The following is a 17,577-nucleotide window of genomic DNA, read 5'->3' as shown; positions in this document are numbered from 1 at the left end:
CTCTGTTCTGCCACACTCCATTAGAGAACTTGAGCCAATCCACCTGCTGGAGCCAGGCACTGTGCTGCACTTGGGAGGGATGGACCGACAGCTAAGGCAAGGTCCCTGCTGCCCAGGGACTTCCACTCTAAAAAGAGAGACACAGATGGGTAAACATAGCTGCAGTGAGGTATGAGGCCTGTCATGTTAAAAGTGTGTAGAGGAAATGGTAAGGGCACCGAAGAGAGAGAAAGTAATCACGGGACAGGCTCCAGGAAGAGAAGCTGATGTACAAACAAAGTCTTGAAGGATGAATAGGAGCAGTAAAAATGCAAGAGAGGACAAAGGGGATCACCTGTGTAGAGGAGTGCAAGATAGAGGGACACCAGGCCCTCCAGTCTCACAGGTAGGTGGCTATTTACCTGAGTAACTAGCATGATCAGGAGCCCAGGAAGAGTCAACAGTTCGGCCATCTGCCCAGCTCCTCTCTTCCTCTCCGGCCTGCATCTCTCTGGGTCTCTGACACCCTTTGCTCAGGCCCTCTCCTTCTAATTCTGACCTCCAGGATTCTGATCCCAACCACATGTTTAGGATATACCTCCATGACCTTGACCTTTTGGACTCTTTTGTACATAATCAACTCTATGACCTACAACAACCTGAGACATTCCACTTCCCCCTTCCACACTGTCCTGGGATACCCTAAAGGCCAGGCCAGCCCAACCTCCCCAACACAGACCAGATGTATCTGCAAGCTATTTGATGGAGCTAGAATAAAAATATAGGAGGAGACACCATCTGGAAGCAGGTAGGTGACCTGGGGAGCCATCAAGAGGAATGATGTAGGGGTCTAGCAAATTTCTGAGCTGCCTTCTCAGGGGTTACTCTGATGTCGACAAGGCAGAGAGAGAGAGGGAGAGACTAGAGCAAGAACTGCAATAGCCTGAGCAAGAATTGAGAAGAAGAGAAGGTGACTCCCCGGCCACTCATGGCTTGAACAACTGTGGACCACCCTGGGGAGCAAGGACCTTCGTCCCCCTTTACTCTTCCCCTGTGGCTCTAAAGTCCTCCATAATGGTCCTGATTCACATAATTGGAGGCTGCCTCCTACCCATCCTCATCCTCATTTTCTTTCTTCTCTTCCTCTTCTTCGTCTCCTTCTCTCTCCCTCTCTGAAGCAATAGACTTACTGCCTCTAGTTCAAACCTGCCCAATTAGAAAAAAATGGGGAGAGGAAGGAAGTCAGGAAAGGAAGCCTGATGGGAAGGATGTGGCCACCCCAAACAGAGGCTCCCCAGGAAAGGAGGCCCAACCAAGCTTGGGGTTTTCGCAAGTCTGGAAAGTCCAGGGTACTCAACAAATATTAAACACACACACACACACACACACACACACACACACACACACAACACCTCACTCTGTCATGCTATCATGAATTCTGCCACCTTAGACCTTGGAGGAGGAACTCAGCCTCTCCACCATCCTGCCAAGTGGGTGGTGGGAAATCAAGACCCAACCAACAGCATCCAGGAGTTCGTGCTGTGCTCTGGCTTCCCTTGTGACCAACCATCACCTTTACCGTGTCCCAGAACTACTTCAGTGAGTCTGGGCAGGTTACAACAACCTGTTTACAAACATCTAGAATTCACAGGCACTCTTAGGACAAGGGACTCCGGGGCAGTTCCAAATGGGCAGTGAAGGCTTACTAAGAGAAACCGTTCCTCCGGGTCTATTTATGCCCATATAAACACTTGCCAAGGAAACAAGGCATGTGGGCATGCGCTGGCCCTGCAGGCCCTCGGGTGGCTGCAAAAGGCAACTGGAAAGTCACATGTCATAACAGTGGAAAGTACATATGCAGCTATTCTTAGCCCTGGAATGTATACACGGTCTCCCTGCCCAGCGGCCCTTGCACAAAGCTCTAGAAAACTGTGAAAGTGCCTTCAGCATAAACAATCCAGAACTCTCCCAGGACAAATCGCTTGCCAACTGAAGGAAAGGCCTGGGGTTTACGGTTTCACTCGGAGCAAGAGGTGGAAACTTTCTGGGGGGACAAGACAGACCAGGCATCGGTGGGTGTCACTGCAGCAAGACAAGGTAAATATCCCTACTGCTTACTTCTCTGCAGGTGGACTGATGGGTCACCCAATAGACCAGGGAGTTGCTTTTTCTCTACTTTCTACTGATTCCATCCTTAAAGTAAAACCCCAAGACTCTGTACAGTCGTGTGTTCTAACTATGGATAGATAGAGAGCTAAAGATATAAATCTCACAAGGGCCCATTTTCATCCCCATCTCTGTCTAGTTACCGTAATTCCACACCCCCAGAATGTCATCCCTGGAAAAAGACTAACACCCAGACAGAGATGTTTAGATGAGTTTACTAAATGACAGATACACTGAGAATCTGGGGAAAGGCTCACACTTCTGCTGGTCAAATGCATGGATTGTTAACTGTGCTCCAGGCTCGTGTTTCAGCCCCGGCAATCTAGTAACTTGCAATAACATTTTATCTTTGCCCCTCAGGTTAGCTAAAGATGCTGTTTGCCTATTACCCTTGAGAATAATCTTGACCCAAAAGAGATGTGTCAGCTTTGGGGTCTGGGGTGAGGGTGGCCTCCCTTTCTGGTCTTCACCGGGTGGCAATCTTGGCCACACCCACAAACCCCTTGGTGAGGGACACAGGTGCACACCAGCGAGAGCCTGCAGCACAGGCTGCGGAGGCCGACTTGACCCTTGTCGCCCTCTCTGTAGGATGGATGACGAGTCGCCAGACGAGCTGCTCTTCAAAGACCACAACTTCTCCTCGGACTTACTGAGGCAGCTCAACGGCTTAAGACAACACAGGATCCTGACGGATGTGAGCATCTGTGCTGGTGCCTGGGAGGTCCCCTGCCACCGCAACGTGCTGGCCTCCAGCAGCCCCTACTTTAGGGCCATGTTCTGCAGCAACTTCCGAGAGAGCAGTGAGGCCAAAGTCCAGCTGAAGGGCATCGACTCCCCGGTGCTGGACTGGATCGTGGCCTACGTGTACACCGGGGAGGTGCGCATCGCGGCCGACAACGTCCTCGCCCTGATGGAGGCGGCCTCTCTGCTGCAGTACCCCAGGCTGTTCGAGGCCTGCTCCTCGTACCTGCAGAGCCAGCTGGCCCCCAGCAACTGCCTGGGCATGATCAGACTCTCAGAAATCTTGAGTTGCCAGACCCTCAAGGAGAAAGCCAGGGAGGTGGCCCTGGCGTGTTTCCCGGAGGTGGCCACCTCCGCTGACCTGAAGGAGCTGTGCGCCTTGGAGTTGAGAGACTACCTCGGAGATGACGGGCTCTGCGGGGAGGAGGAGAAGGTGTTCGAGGCCCTCATGGCTTGGGTCAAGCACGACCTCCAGGCCCGGAAGCGATACATGCAGGAACTGTTCCAGCAGGTGAGGCTTCAGTACGTCCACCCAGCCTTCTTCCACCACTTCATCGCCAACGATGCCCTCCTCCAGTCTTCGCCGGCCTGCCAGACCATCCTGGAGAGGGCCAGGAGGCAGATGTTTTCTCTGTATGGCTCCAGTGCCCCAGACTGCAAACCCCTGTGGCATGTCCCTCCAAGGAGCTCTTACCAAGACTTCCTCATCCTCCTGGGTGGAAGGAAGGACAACCAGCAGACCACCAGGGAGGTCCTGCTCTACAGCTTACAGACCGGCCAATGGCAGAGCCTTGCCAAGCTCCCCACCCGGCTATACAAGGCCTCAGCTGTCACCTTGCACCGCAGCATCTACCTGCTCGGGGGCATGACTGTCAGCGGGGGGAAGAGTCTGGTCAGTCACAATGTCTATGTCTTCTCCCTGAAACTCAACCAGTGGAGACTCGGGGAGCCCATGCTGGTGGCCCGCTACTCCCACAGAAGCATTGCCCACAAGAACTTCATCTTCTCCATCGGAGGCCTCGGAGAAGGGCAGGAGCTCCTGAGCTCCATGGAGAGGTACGACAGCATCTGCAATGTCTGGGAGAGTATGGCCACCATGCCCGTGGGAGTTCTCCACCCTGCTGTTGCTGCGAAGGACCAAAGGCTCTACCTCTTTGGGGGAGAGGACATCATGCAGAACCCTGTGCGCCTTATCCAGGTAAATGGCTGGTCCTTCCCATCATGTAAGTGCATGAGTGTGTTTGCATATACACATGTGCACGCCCAGCCTACCTGCATGCACACACAAGCATACATATGTGCACACATGCCCATGTGAACATACATACATATACAGGTATGCACATGCATGCCAAAAGATGTGCTATACATGCATATAAACGTGTGTGTGCAATCCTGACACATACATACATATGTGTGCACAAGCACACATGGATACATGCATGCCTGTATACACACACACACACACACACACACACACACACATACACACTTGTCTTTTGTAGGGAAAGAAGAGGAAAAGAGAGAACAAGACAGGTAGAAAGAGAAGAAGGACAATTTTCAGCAAGAAGTTTTTCAATTTTTGAATTTTTTCAATGTAAGACTAATAACAAATACAATCCTTATCTACAAAAATTGTGTCTTCATTTGAGAAAAAAGCATATCTAGAAATTCAAGCTAGAAATATTGAATATGTCAGATAGTGAAGCCCTATAGGACTTTAGCAGATGCTTCTACCCCATATCAGTAAGGCCTTAAAAGAAGATGCCCAAGACTTGGTCCACATCTACCCCAGACCAACTAAATCAAAATCTCACATTGTTGGATATTGACAGTGTGGTTTATAAGCCTCCAGGAGGTTCTCAGTGCATCTAGTTTGGAGAACCCCTGCCTTAAATGAAAGGAGATATTGATTTCACTAATAAGCTCTCTGAGAAGCAGGATTACCAGAGGCTAGAATATTAAGGGTTTTCCAACTTTGTGCAAGTTTCTAGTAATCTCTGCATTCATCTACTATATGAAAAACTTGAATAACAAGGTTATCTTTAGGTTTAAAGACCCCATGAGATGCAGTTCATTCATTTTAAAGTGGTTTATTGAGCCCACTGTGAAGGCCTGGGGACATCAGAGGGAACAGTGAACTCCACCTAATCCTCAAGGACCTTGCAAGACAATTGCAATTCAGAAGCTGAATACAGGGGGACTTTAACATAGGGGTGTCCTAAAACCTTCTGGAGGGAATCAGAGAAGGCTTCAGGGGAGCTTAGGAGGGAATCCTGTGAGGCCCACGTAAGCTGACCTGAGCAAAGAAGCAGAAGAGAGACGGTGGGTGATGGAGAATCAGCAGGGAGAAGGGTAGGGTTGGTGCTAAGAAAGCATGAAACAGAAGGGTCTGGCATAGGCAGGGTGGGGCCCTCTGCCAGCTGAAGAAGAAGTCAGAGCAATACTGAGTAGTACTGAGAGGCAGGAGTGACCCCGGGGAAGGCCCTGCAGCACAAAGGGTGCACAGCCCACTGCCCTGAGGAACCAAAAGCCTGACCATGGTGACAGTGTCCTTGCCAAGCAGAGCAAGGAGGAGAAGGGACAGCACCAAGGGACATGTATGAGTCCCCACACCATCCCCATCAGCCCTTTCCCAAGACACCCAGCAACCCCCTCCACCCAGACTGCTGCCCCTGAGCCCCTCCTATCAAAATTCTGGAACATTCTTAAGGGATGGGCGTTTGTGGAGATGCGGCTGGTCTGGCAGAGTTTTCTAGGTCTTGTCTAGAAATTGGGATTGCAGCCTCAGTCCAAGGACAGGGACATCATGAAAGAGATCCATGCCCGTGAGTGCGGTCATCAGATTTTCATCTGCGGAAGTTCCTCTGGATGCCCCGTAGAGAAGGGCTGGGGAGTCTAGTCAGGAGATTCTTCATCAAGTCCCAGCAAGAGAGAACGATGGAGATTTTTTTCCACTTTTGCCTTTACTCTCTAGCCCATGTTCATCTTCACCATCAGATTCTTAGTCTTCTCAGAATGACTGTCCCCAGTTCTGCTCATTTACTTGAGCCAGGAGAGACATATTAGGCTCCATTCCAAACTCTGATCACACAAAGTAGATCTGACAAAGTGCTTCTCTGTAAAGCGAACACTCCTCCCTCCTCTATATTTTTCAAAATAGAATCAACAAATATGCCGATGATTTCACGTTGCAAAATTGTCATCGACCTCCTAAGAATAAAACGCACTGCTCAAAAAAGCTTTCAACTAGCCTATCGAGAAATGCATAGTACGATCAAACAAGATCCCTGCAGAGTCAAAAGTTCTAAACGCGTGAGTGATCCTGTTGTAGTACAGCCACGGATGAGGGAAAGGGGTCAAAGTATTCATTTGGATGCTTTTCTTATTTATTCAGCGCTAACTTTGAAATGGAAACTTTGCTCACTTGAATATAATTTAAAACGAGTGCTCCAAGGTGCTGGGTAGAGCAGGTTGGATTTCCAGGCATGGCCTTGGCATTTTTCTTTCTGGGATGGTTCCTCTGTGTCCTGCCCTGTTTCAAGAGCTACCCTGCAGTGGGTATAGATTAGAACTACACCATGCAGACTGTGCGCGTGGGTCCCCCCTTCTACCTGGCTTCCTTCCTGCCTCTGTTTCTTGATGGCATTGGGCACATCCTTTACCATGACAGTCTCACTTGCTTCCCTGGCCAAAGACCCTCCTTTGTTACCCCTGCCGAAGTATTTCTGGGGCATTAAGAGGATTGTGAGCAAATGTTGAATTTATTTTTAAAACCATACCCAAAGCTGAGCGGGAACAGAAGGCCAGAAGGCAATTACTTACTTGAGAAAATGCAACCATGCCTGCTCTTCCCTGAGGACCCCGCTTTCCAAGAATGTGTCACCTGTGTATTTTCAGATGAAACCAAGAGGCTTCACACAGCCCTGCGCTGGCCCGTCTCTAGAACCCAGCCCCTCCGGGCTTCACCAACTTGAAGAGACATATTAGGCTTGAAGAGCTCCATGGAGACACCAAACTCAACAGCCTCTACAGGAAAGGCCACACTTTCATGGCCCCACACAGCCATGAGTGTGGTGCTTAAGAGTATGCTCCTTGGGCTCAACCAGACCCTGCTCTTCCACTCAGGCTGTTTGACTTTGGGCAGGTCATTGAACCTCTCTGAGTTTCAACTACCTAATCTGAAAAACAGGGGAAATAATAGCATCTACCACATAGGATGATTGTGAAGGTCAATTTTTTATCAAAAGGAAAAAATCTAGGAACTAGATTTTGTATGGAAAGAATTTCCACCAAAGAATACTGTAAATGAATGTTTTTGTCCCTTCTTTTCTGTGGAGTCCATCCTATATCTCTTGTGCTAAATTTTTCCTGTAATGAACTAAACCCATATTTTATAGTTGAATTTTAAACTGAGGACATTACCAGAACAAGCTCTAGGGACTATTTCAGAGCATGGCAAGTGAGCCTGCCCTTTCCTCCCTGGTCTTTCTTCTCTTTCTCATGCTTCTTTTTTTTTTTCTGAGATTCTTAATTCCTTTCAGGCATAAACTGTTCAGAAGCCTTCCTCATTTAGCCTCAAATTTATTCTTGGCTCTCTGACCCTCTCCAATCCACCAGAACATTTAGAAATTTAAACATGAGCTAGTAATAAAAAATGATTGGAAAAGTCACTGGTTTTCTAAATACCCAAGTTGCTCCATTTCTCAATAAAAGAAAAAAAAAAGGTTCCATGCAAGATCAGCAAAATACATACCACATGCTGAATTCCCAGTTCATTCTATAGAAGGACAGCCACTGATCTTATGCAGTCACAGAAAGACCAACTTCTCATCCTAATCTTCTGTCATTTAACAATATTTCATTTATTGATAGTAATTTAGCTACGCTTTAAAAACTGTAAAGAAATAGAAAAACTCGTGCCTGGTTCACCTTGCTAATCACTACTTCTTTTTTAAAAAAAAAAATTCAATGCCGTGCTGTGATTTTGCTCCTCCCTCAGGTTTATCACATTTCCAGAAACACGTGGTTCAAAATGGAGACGAGGATGATCAAGAACGTGTGCGCCCCTGCGGTGGTGCTTGGGCAGCGGATTGTCATTGTGGGAGGTGAGTCTGAACGGAGACTCACCGCGCTGGACAGAAACTTGGCGCCTCTCATGGAAAAATGGGTCGCTAGTAGATGCTGTTCTGCAGGATGGTATTTTTAAAAGCACATCCATCCACGCGGGAGAGCGTGGACAGCCTGGCCAAGCTCTTTCCTCATGCAGCCGTTTCTCCCTGTCTTCATTTGTAAACAAGGGACAAAATAATACTGATTTCGCCAAGGTGTTGCCAGAGCACGTGAAGCTCAGAGCACTAACCAGACACTCAGTCGATAAGCAGTGATTGCCCTTGTGAACAGTATTGGCTCCAATGTATGGCTTCTCTGTGCTTGCATAACGTGACCTGGTTAACAGAGCTGGTTTGGGGGTCAGAGAGGTCCTGGCTCTACCACTAACCATACTTTGGCAAGCTTTTCATTTTTTCTGTGCCTCAGTTTCCCCATCAGTAAAATGGGGATCCTTAAAGTGTCCACCATAGAGGACTGTTGTGGGGACCTACGTCTGAGTTCCCACAGAAAAGCTTCTTTGGGTTGTTAACTCTTGGTTGGGCACATAAGAAACAAAATGCCAGCGAGGCTGATGTGGGGTACTGCTCCCCATCTATGGATAACTTACAATGGGAGGCAGGGCCAGGGTCAGAGAGAACTGGGGGCCAGCCCCAGCTCAGTCTCATGCTGGACCACAGAAGGGTCCCTCAACATCCCACGCGTTAGTTCAGGGTCCCAGCCTCGCTGTGAGCAGGGACAGACACATTGCAGAGCCGCTGACTTCCAGGCCAGACGGGTAACACTGAGCTTGCTTACGTCATTTGATTTTTTAGGTTACACGAGGAGGATTCTTGCTTACGACCCTCAGACCAACAAATTTGCCAAATGTGCAGACATGAAAGACCGGAAAATGCACCACGGGGCCACGGTGATGGGGAACAAGCTCTATGTGACAGGCGGGCGGCGGCTGACCACAGACTGCAACATTGAGGACTCAGCCTCTTTTGACTGCTATGACCCTGAGTCAGACACCTGGACATCCCAGGGGCAGCTGCCTCACAAACTCTTCGACCATGCCTGCCTCACCCTCCAGTGCATACCCCACATGACCACCCATTTGTAAAGTCCACAGGGAACCTTAGTTGAGATGCTTTCTGTTGCAAAGCACAGAAACCCAGCTCCAAAGAGCCTAACCCTACAGGGATGCAGGGACGAACCCCTCTCAGGACTGAAGGAACCAAGGCCTGGGGGCCTGGAGCCAGGCCTATGGCCAGAAGTCTCTTCTCCCCCAGCCTTTCCCACTGTCTCTACCTTGTCTCTACTAGGTCTCCTTCCTCGAGTTTCTGCATCCACACAGCATGAGGATTACCAGTGACAATTGATAAACTCTAACTCACCACCTCTAGCTTTGCATCTTCATTGTACCATGATCCACATATTAATCTTAAAAAAAGGTGCTGGCAGGCCCTTTTTGAATCCCATGCCTGCCTCTTGAGACAATCACTATTGCCAGAATGGTGCTACTACATCCACCTAGTCTTGAATCAGGTCCCTAGGAACAGAGTGGGGTTAACTCCTGTGATTGGCAGCCCATCCAAAACACATGCAATGGGAAGAAAGGATTTCTCCAAAGGAAGAAATTCTGGATAGACAAAAAGCACATCTGGCCCAGGACACCTTTGCAATCTGGAACAAGAGGGCTGAGAGACCCAAGAGGACCCCTGGAAGCATTTGGTCCAGGTGGCAGCATGAGAAATTGGCCACGACTGTGTTTGTCTGAATTCTATGGATGTCGTACATTAAAATTCCAGAGAAGTATGTGCGATTCAGTATCTCGTGTTTGCAAAATGATCTCGTACTGCAGGATATAAAAACAGAACAAAGCTGGTTTCTGGTGCCAAATGATGTTTTTCTCCGGCCTCTGGGGAGCTGTAAACCTGCAGAATTAATCTGGGTTTTCATTTTAGTAAATGCTATGAGAATTGCTCTTCCAGGGAAAGCCAACAAATTCCTTCAGTGATTCCAGGAAACATTACCCTCCAGAAGCCAGGGCTGATGAGCCCTGCGGCCCCTTTATCTTGAAGCACCTCCCACCCCAGCTCAGGCTCCAGTTGAAGAACAAGCTGAAGCTGAGAACAGCGGCTCTGCACGCTGCCAGCTCCTCACCACCACCTGGGGAGATGTTTGGAACCAGGACGAGCACCCTTCAAGATAGATGGATGGGGATTCAGCTAGCTGGGGCCCAGAACTCTGGATTTTTTTTAAGTTTCCTAGATGAGAAGGTAAAGAACCACAGTCCTGCTCAGCTGTGGGCACTGAAGACCTCGGGTTCCATTCCCATCCTGTCCTGGCCAGCCCTATCCAAACCTAGCGTTGTACACAAAGGACCCTCCACCCCGTAGCAACATCTGGAACAAGTCTTGGTGCCCTGAGTGTAGGGTGCACCGGTGCTGGGCCCTCCCTTCCCACCTAGCTCTCTTGCTCTGGGTTCTGGACTTTTTCTTCCTGGTTTGTATTTCTGTGCCTCAGCCTTTCGGGCTGAGGGTGAAGCTCTGTGTGCTCCCTGGACCACCAGCCAGTGCCTGCTGCTCGGCCTGCACGCTGCCCCTGAGCTACTGGCTGGCATCTTACCCCAGCCGGTTCTCCTCAATCCCACCTCTCCCTGCCTCTGCTTGGAAAGGTAACCAGTGGCCATCAGAGTCCCCAAATCAGCATTTCCTGTCCTGTTGATCAGTTGGCAGCATATGACGTTGCTGCCCTCCCTCCATCTTGTAGGACCTCTTCCTCACCTCGGGACACCACTCACTCTTCCTCCTCCTCCACAGAGTTCCTTCTTGTCTCCTTTTATCCCCAACTGCTAAATGGTGACGCACCCCAGGGCTCAGTCCCTAGATCGTCTGTGTATCCACTCTCTCCCTGGCTGGGTGAGCTCCTGTGGCCCATGGATCTGCACACCACCCTACACCACTCACTAGCCAACTTTCTTGCAATCCTGCTCCTCCCATGGGCTTCCCCACCCTCGGGGAGAGTGACACCTTTCCTGCACACACCACCAGAGTCCAGCCCAAGCCGCCATCTTTTCTCATCTGCTTTCAGCTTGACTTCCTGAATCTCTTCTCCACACAGCCTTGTTTACCCTCCCTGAGCCCCCGGCCTTGGCGCTGGATATTAAACCCAGAGGCAGTTTTTCACCATAGTCTATCCCTAGCCTCTTTTTTTTAATTATTATTTGAGACAGGGTCTCACTAGGTTGCTAAGGCTAGCTAAAAACTTGCCATTCTCTTGCCTCAACCTCCAGAGTCACTGGGATTACAGGACTGTACCACCATCAGCTGGGCTATTTGATCATTTAAAAACTTAAATGTAAGTTGACAGAGTGGCAGAGGAAAAAAAAAGACAAATATAAGTTGAAATAGGCCATTCCCCCTTTTAAAAGTCTCCTAAGCCTTCCTGGCTACTGAGCTGACGCTCAGAGACCTGCAAGGTCCCTCCACCTGGCCACCAACGCTCTGCCTTCCCTCTCTGTCTTGTCCCCCAACACATCCTGCTCTTCTCCCTCAGCACCAGCCTTGCTGACCCTCGGGCTCGCACATCCTGGATAAGTCCCCACTCTCTGTTTTCACACTTCTGTCCCCTGCCTGGAAATGCCTGCCCTAGATAACCTACCGCACAGTCCCTCCCCCACTCCCCAGGGGCCTGCTTTGGATGGAGGCGCCTCCCTGACCACCTCCATCCCACCCGTCAGCAGGTCTCTCAGCGAGGCCCTGAAATAGCTCTCAGATACCTTGGGCTTTTAACTGCTGCGTCTCCAGGACAAGCCATCTGTCTCCTGTCCAGCCTCCTAAAGGGACTCGGTGCCCTGCTTGCTGATCCTTCCCTGAGCCACAGCCAGGGCCGTCTCTACACAGCACAAACCTGAGCCTGAGCATGCTGTTCTTCTGCTAAAAGTGCTCCATGGCTTCCCAGAGGCCTTTGAACAAAGTCCCCAACCCTTCATCCAGCTCCTGGGGCCTCCTGGGCCCAGCACCCACCTCTCTCTCTGACCTCATCTTCTGCTACCGCCCTCCCTACAGGTGTCCCCAGAGCAGCTGTCTTATACTATCCTATGCCCTGTTCTCTCTTGCTTCAGGCTTTGCAAGAGCAATTGCCACTCCCTGATAGACACCCCTCTGGACTTCACCTGCGACAATTTCAGTTTAGACCTCACCCACCAGATTAAAAGTCCCCACATCAGGGAGGCCATCCCTGCCTCCCACCCTGGCTGGGGTCAGCTCTCCTATTAAAAGCCCATTGTGCCCCATGCATTCACCTCAAGACCCTCATCCTATTTGAAATTACTTGATCGTCTGTCCTCTGACTAGCTGCTTTTATCTGCCCCATTCTCCCTCCTCCACATTCCCAAAACTGGCCTCTGGGTCTGCATATATGTTGTAGAAGCTCAATAAACATTCAATGAATGAATGAAAGAACTGGCAAATGAATAAAGAAGCTGAATATCTTCTCTGGGGTTTTCATCTCAAACTCAGGGAAGTCCACACAGGCACTAGTTGAAGGCCCCAAACCCTCTGCTAAGGGTCACTCTGCCCTTCCCTCCATGACCCTTTCCTGCCCTGAGCTGAGCGTGGCGGGTCTGGCTGGTATGATGTGGTTTGGCCTTCCGGGGTCCAGCCCAAAGGACCCTATTTGCCTGGAATTGGAAGTGAGAGTCTATAAACTCGTTCTGTGTCCTCCAAAAATCCTCCTGTCAGAGACTTGCTAACGCCTTGACTGGCTTTGCTTTTCTTCTCGGTGCAATAGTTGATAAACAGCCAGCTCCTGTGGCCTCTCGAAGCTTGTCCAAGTCTCCCTAGGGGACAGAAGAACTATGTAAGTTGCCTCCTGGGATTCATAAAGGAAGATGGCATCAGGGCCAAACACTTTGGAAAACACGTCACAGGCCAGCAGTGTGTGACCAACCCAGTGCCTTTGTGGCCGATGGATCCACACACCTGGATCAACCCAAAATCCGAGTTGAGTTGTAAAACAAGGTCAGCCTGTGAGGGGCCCCTCTCCATCTGCCAAGGATAGTCTGTCTGGAACCAAGGAGAAAGATGGTCTTGGCAGGAGGCTCCCTTGGCCTGGCAGGCTGGATAGAGTCACAGTCCATAGCCAAGGTCAAAATATATTTAGCCAGCGGCAGTTAAATGGAAACATTCTAACTTTAAAAAAAAAGTCAAAGGACCTGACTAATTATCTCAACAGGCGGGAAATGACGCTCAGCAAGAAAACACCAACAGAAATACCAATGGCCCCTTCCACCCTGAAACCGGAGCACAGGAACCAGGGAGAAAGGAGCAGTGGAGGGCAGGGAGTGGGCAGTGAGGGGCAGCGAGAGTGACCAGAGGAGGCTGCGGGCCTCAGCACTGGGCAATGCCACCCGGTCCCAACTCCCAGTGGGCACTTGAAAAGAAGGCCTGGCTCTCCTGAGCCACTGTCAGGCCCACGGGCCAGGACCTGGCCAGCAGATGCTGTGTGGAATGGTTCCCTGGCAGAATGGCCTGTCCCAGGCAGGACAGAACCTCTGCTTTCAGACCCCTCCTGCTTCTCTGCCCACAGCAGGGGAGGCTCCAAGGGTACCTCCCTGGCACCCAGCCTGGAGCCTCCAGTCCCCCTCTAGGTGGCTACCTCCTCATGATCCTCCTCACCCTCTGCTGCAGCCACACCCTCTGGTGACAATACAAAGTCCCAAGTATCCACCTCCTACACTCAAAGCCCAAAGCAGGTGGAATTCTCCTTCACCATCTCTAACTAAAATCCATAACACCCCAGAGGGCAAACTGTGCCCAGTTTTGCATGAATGCTTCACCCTTCCCAGGATGCCTGGTCCCTCCTTCAGACTCCACACACTATGCACGCCATGTCTCTGTACCTTTGCACGTGCTATTCCCTCTGCTGGATGCCTTTCCCTGCCCTGCCTAATGAACTCCCACTGGACCTTCGCCTCTTCTGCAGTGCCTCCTCTTCCCGGCTCTAGCCCCTTTCACTCTCTAGCACCATGTGTGCAGGGGTGCTGGGAAAGGGCCCTGCTTTCTGAAATGTCAGCTCTCGTGCAATCTTACAGGAATCCCAGGCCGCTATTCAAATGCTACGTCATTCTCTTCATGTGGGTAATTTGGTCTTTGTTTTCCCTGAAGATAATCATGAGTGTGTTTTCCTCTTCGTTTCACTTGTTTGATTAAATTAAAATGCCAGGGCCCATGACCCTGAATACCCTGGTGACTCCCCACCACACAACAAGTCAGTGGTCCAGAAAATGGTGTTCTGAAGACACAGACAGGGATTCAAGAGTCTGAAGGAAGCTAGGAAGAGGCAGACTGGCAGGCTTATCTCAGAATAGATGAGACCAGACCGACTCTGGTCTGAAGTCCTGGTGTCAACCCAGATCTGAATCCACTGGCTGTGAGGTCTTGGGAAAATGAATCAACCTCTCTGTTACTGTTTCCTCATTTTTCTCTCTAGAGTAATATCAACCCTCTCAGAGAGCTTTTATGAGGATTAATTGAGTTGACATATAAGTGCTGTCCATGAATTAGCCATTATTACTACTAGTTGTGTGGCCTAGGAAAGATCTCTTTGCCCCTCTAAGCCTCAGTGTGCTCGTTGGTAAAATGGAGGTGATGATATCCCCGTGCCGTGGGTTAAAAGCCTCTCCTCAAAAAAAGCTATGATTGTATTTGGGAAAAGGACTTTGAATATATAATTACTAAAGGATCTGAAGATGAAATCGCCCTGGATATCTGGGTGGACCCTAAGTCCACCAGTGAGTGTCCCTTAGAGAAAGGCAGAGGGCAATTTGAGGCCCAGGAGATGATGGGCGAGGGCTGGGGCAGGGGTGGGTGTCACAGATACAAGCCCAGGAATGCCAGAGCCACCAGATGTTAGAAGAGGCACAGAATGCTCCCCCAGTGGCCCCTGGAGGTAGTGTGGCCCTGTCCTCCCTGCTTTCCCACCTCTGGCCTCCAGGACCATAAGCAAAAGTACGACAGTGTCTTGAGCCATGTTCGGAGTCATCTGTCCCAGCAGCCACGAGGAGCTGACACACGCCCTCCTAGGACCGCGCAGGCACGGGCGAGGTCCCAGGTGTGCACAGCCAGCAATGATCTTCGTCGTTCCCATCCCTGCCCTGGGCCTTGGTCTCCCCCATAAAACAAAGATACAAGGTCGGGCAAAGGTGGCTGGGCTTTGCCGCCTGGCACGGGCTCCGTCACGGCCCGACTCCTTCACAAGGCAGGAGGACTACCTGATTCTCCATCTCCCTCACCCTCCTCCTCACTCCAGGGTGCCCGAAAGGCAGGGTGTCGCCTTCACGGGCCTTCACCTAGCTGTGTCCACTGCAGAGGACAGCGGGCTCTGGATGGTCACCCTCTGGCTCTTCCCACATGAAGGAAGGTTGCAATCGACTCTGTCACTCTCTCCAGGACATGGTGGCCCAGGTGACATTTTAGGAGTTGTGATATCTTCCTCCTCCCACTCAGGGCTCAATGGGGAGGAAACACTTAAGAAAACCATATAAATATTTAAGCCAGAAATTATAACTGAGTGGTGAGAGTGTCAGGTATACAAGTGAAGTGTGTCACATGTCAGCAGAAAGGCAGGGACAGAGACAGCACTCTGCGTGGCTGCAGGGCGTGGGATCCAGCCACCTCTCAGCCAGACTAGGCAGAGAGATGGCCATTCTCCCTACCCCGTCCTCCCTGTCCTACCCTCTCCCCTGCCACCAGGATCAGAGGGACAGTCAGGGTAGGGGATAAACCCATCTGTCATCTAAAGTCCCCTTCCTTGTTTAAACCCCTTCATCAGTTTCCTACCTCAAGAATTCTGGCTCTGCCTCTAGGCTCTTGAATTCCTTTATGTCTGAAAGAATAAACAGTCTCCATTGGATTAGATAAGAAGAAAATGGAGGCGAGGCCCCTCGGCAGGCACTCAGGCCCAGAGGAGTGCTCTTGCACATTTGCCTGTGGACAAACAACGCTTAGCTATTAGCTACAGACACATATAAACAGAGACTTCAGAGATCTCCAATGCCCGGCCACCACACCTCATCCGTTGGGGACACGGTGACCTGCTCTCCGTGCCTAGGATGGGAGATTTTTGTTCCATGAGGGCTGAGCCCTGCGGATGTGGCCAAGGCCCTTTGTTTCTCAATAAAAGTTTTCAAGGAAATACTTTTGCCCTCAAAATCGCCCTCTTCTTTTTGTCTGGAATGATTTATTTTATTATTCAGTGGCTGAAAATTCATGAAATGCTGTGGTCAGAGCAAAAATGTGTCACACACGATTCCATATGTCCATGGAGCGGGACCAAGAGAGAAATCTGACAATAGAAACCACCCTCTTTCTCCCTGGGGTTAATGGACCTCGGGCCTATTTTTTTTTAACTTATAATATTTTTATCCCCTTAATCAAAAACATTTTTTAAAAGTAATTAGCAATAGGGTGTATGAATAAAAATAATGGTCAAAATGCTGTAATTTCTTAGATTTCGTTTCAAGACTCAAATTCTCAAATGCATAGACAGCGTTTCTGACTCAGGAGGTAGAGAGGCCTGTTCCCGTCCAGAGAGGCATCCTGGAGCATGGGAACAGCAGTGGGCTTCAGAAGACCCATCTGAGAAGCTGCATTTGAGGGGCAGCCCTCCCTGGACTAAGCACGAGACCCTGGATAGGTTACGAAGCCATGGGATCCTTGTGGCCATGCCCACATGCCCAGCACTCCTGAGACAAATGTGAAAGCAGCTGACAGCCAGGAGGAACGGTCTCCTACATTCCTCCCTCCAGCTCCCAGCATCAAGGCCCACTCAGCCAGTGGAGGCAAGAACGAAGGACTATGTAGAGAAAGCCACAAAACACACTCATGGAACCAGCTATAGGATCCCAGGCCGCTCACACCCACTTCCAGCCACTCGACTCTCCAAGGGGAAACGACCATCCTCACTTCCAACACCTTGGATTGGTTGCACCTGATTTTGAAAGGCATACAAATGGAATCCGAAAGTCGGAATTCTTCACACTGGCCCCTCTTGCTCAACATGAAGCTGTGCAGTTCCCCAGGTGGCCATGTGCACATCCTGCCACCAGGATCATCTTGTTTAAACCCCTTGTTTAAACCTGCTCATTCTCGTGGTTTAGAATACTGGGCCACAAGGATAGCACAACTCCTGCTTCTGATGGATGCTTGGCGAGTTCTTGGGCCATTTCCCATTTGGAGTTATTGCAGACATTCTCGTGCAGAACTTTTGGTGAACCGTATGAACACAGATCTGTTCAGTGTTCTGGGAATGAAGAGGCTGGGTCCTAGGGCTTCACATATTCAGCTTAAGGGACACAGTCAATTTGTTTCCCAAACTCGCCGTCCCCATCTCTTCCCCTGCCAGCAGTGTCTGGGATCTCCAGGGGTTCCACAGCCTCACCCCCAGTGGGGATTTTCTGCTTTTTTAATCATGGACATTCTGGTGGGTGGAATGTGGGATCACATTGCACAGTGATATTTTTAAATCAGTTTCCCTTTGCACTGACAATAAAACCCGACTCCTTCCCCCATCTGCAGAACTCTGGTCACCTCT

General features: G+C 50.1%; 1 protein-coding gene and 1 long non-coding RNA gene across 3 annotated transcripts in view; one reads left to right on the top strand and one right to left on the bottom strand.

Annotated features, from left to right (window-relative positions):
- Positions 1-17,577, bottom strand: part of LOC308633601 — a 48,521-nt gene that overhangs the window by 25,108 nt on the left and 5,836 nt on the right. The gene's annotated exons all lie outside the window — the stretch shown is intronic.
- On the top strand, positions 1,874-11,158 carry KLHL38 (kelch like family member 38). 2 transcript variants are annotated; one of them, XM_081266485.1, is made up of 4 exons: positions 1,875-2,076; positions 2,734-4,084; positions 7,889-7,994; positions 8,811-11,158. In XM_081266485.1, the coding sequence occupies exons 2-4, from the start codon at positions 2,735-2,737 to the stop codon at positions 9,098-9,100; spliced, it is 1,746 nt and encodes a 581-aa protein (XP_081122611.1). In that variant the 5' UTR covers positions 1,875-2,076; position 2,734; the 3' UTR covers positions 9,101-11,158. The 2 variants fall into 2 exon arrangements, with proteins under 2 accessions (XP_081122612.1, XP_081122611.1); XM_081266486.1 differs by lacking the exons at positions 7,889-7,994; positions 8,811-11,158 and adding an exon at positions 4,392-4,534 and having other exon boundaries at positions 1,874-2,076.

Source organism: Spermophilus citellus (genome assembly GCF_964194105.1).
Source record: "Spermophilus citellus genome assembly, chromosome: 14".
In the NCBI taxonomy this organism is placed as follows: domain Eukaryota; kingdom Metazoa; phylum Chordata; class Mammalia; order Rodentia; family Sciuridae; genus Spermophilus; species Spermophilus citellus.
The sequence above is the reverse complement of the archived record's forward strand: the minus strand, read 5'-3'. Positions and strand labels throughout refer to the sequence as shown.

Excerpts from the sequence above, each read along its gene's own strand:
- KLHL38 (XM_081266485.1), top strand. The coding sequence starts at position 2,735 with ATGGATGACGAGTCGCCAGACGAGCTGCTCTTCAAAGACCACAACTTC. Across the intron at positions 4,085-7,888 it reads ACCCTGTGCGCCTTATCCAG|GTTTATCACATTTCCAGAAA; the intron begins GTAAATGGCTGG and ends CTCCTCCCTCAG. Across the intron at positions 7,995-8,810 it reads GCGGATTGTCATTGTGGGAG|GTTACACGAGGAGGATTCTT; the intron begins GTGAGTCTGAAC and ends TTGATTTTTTAG.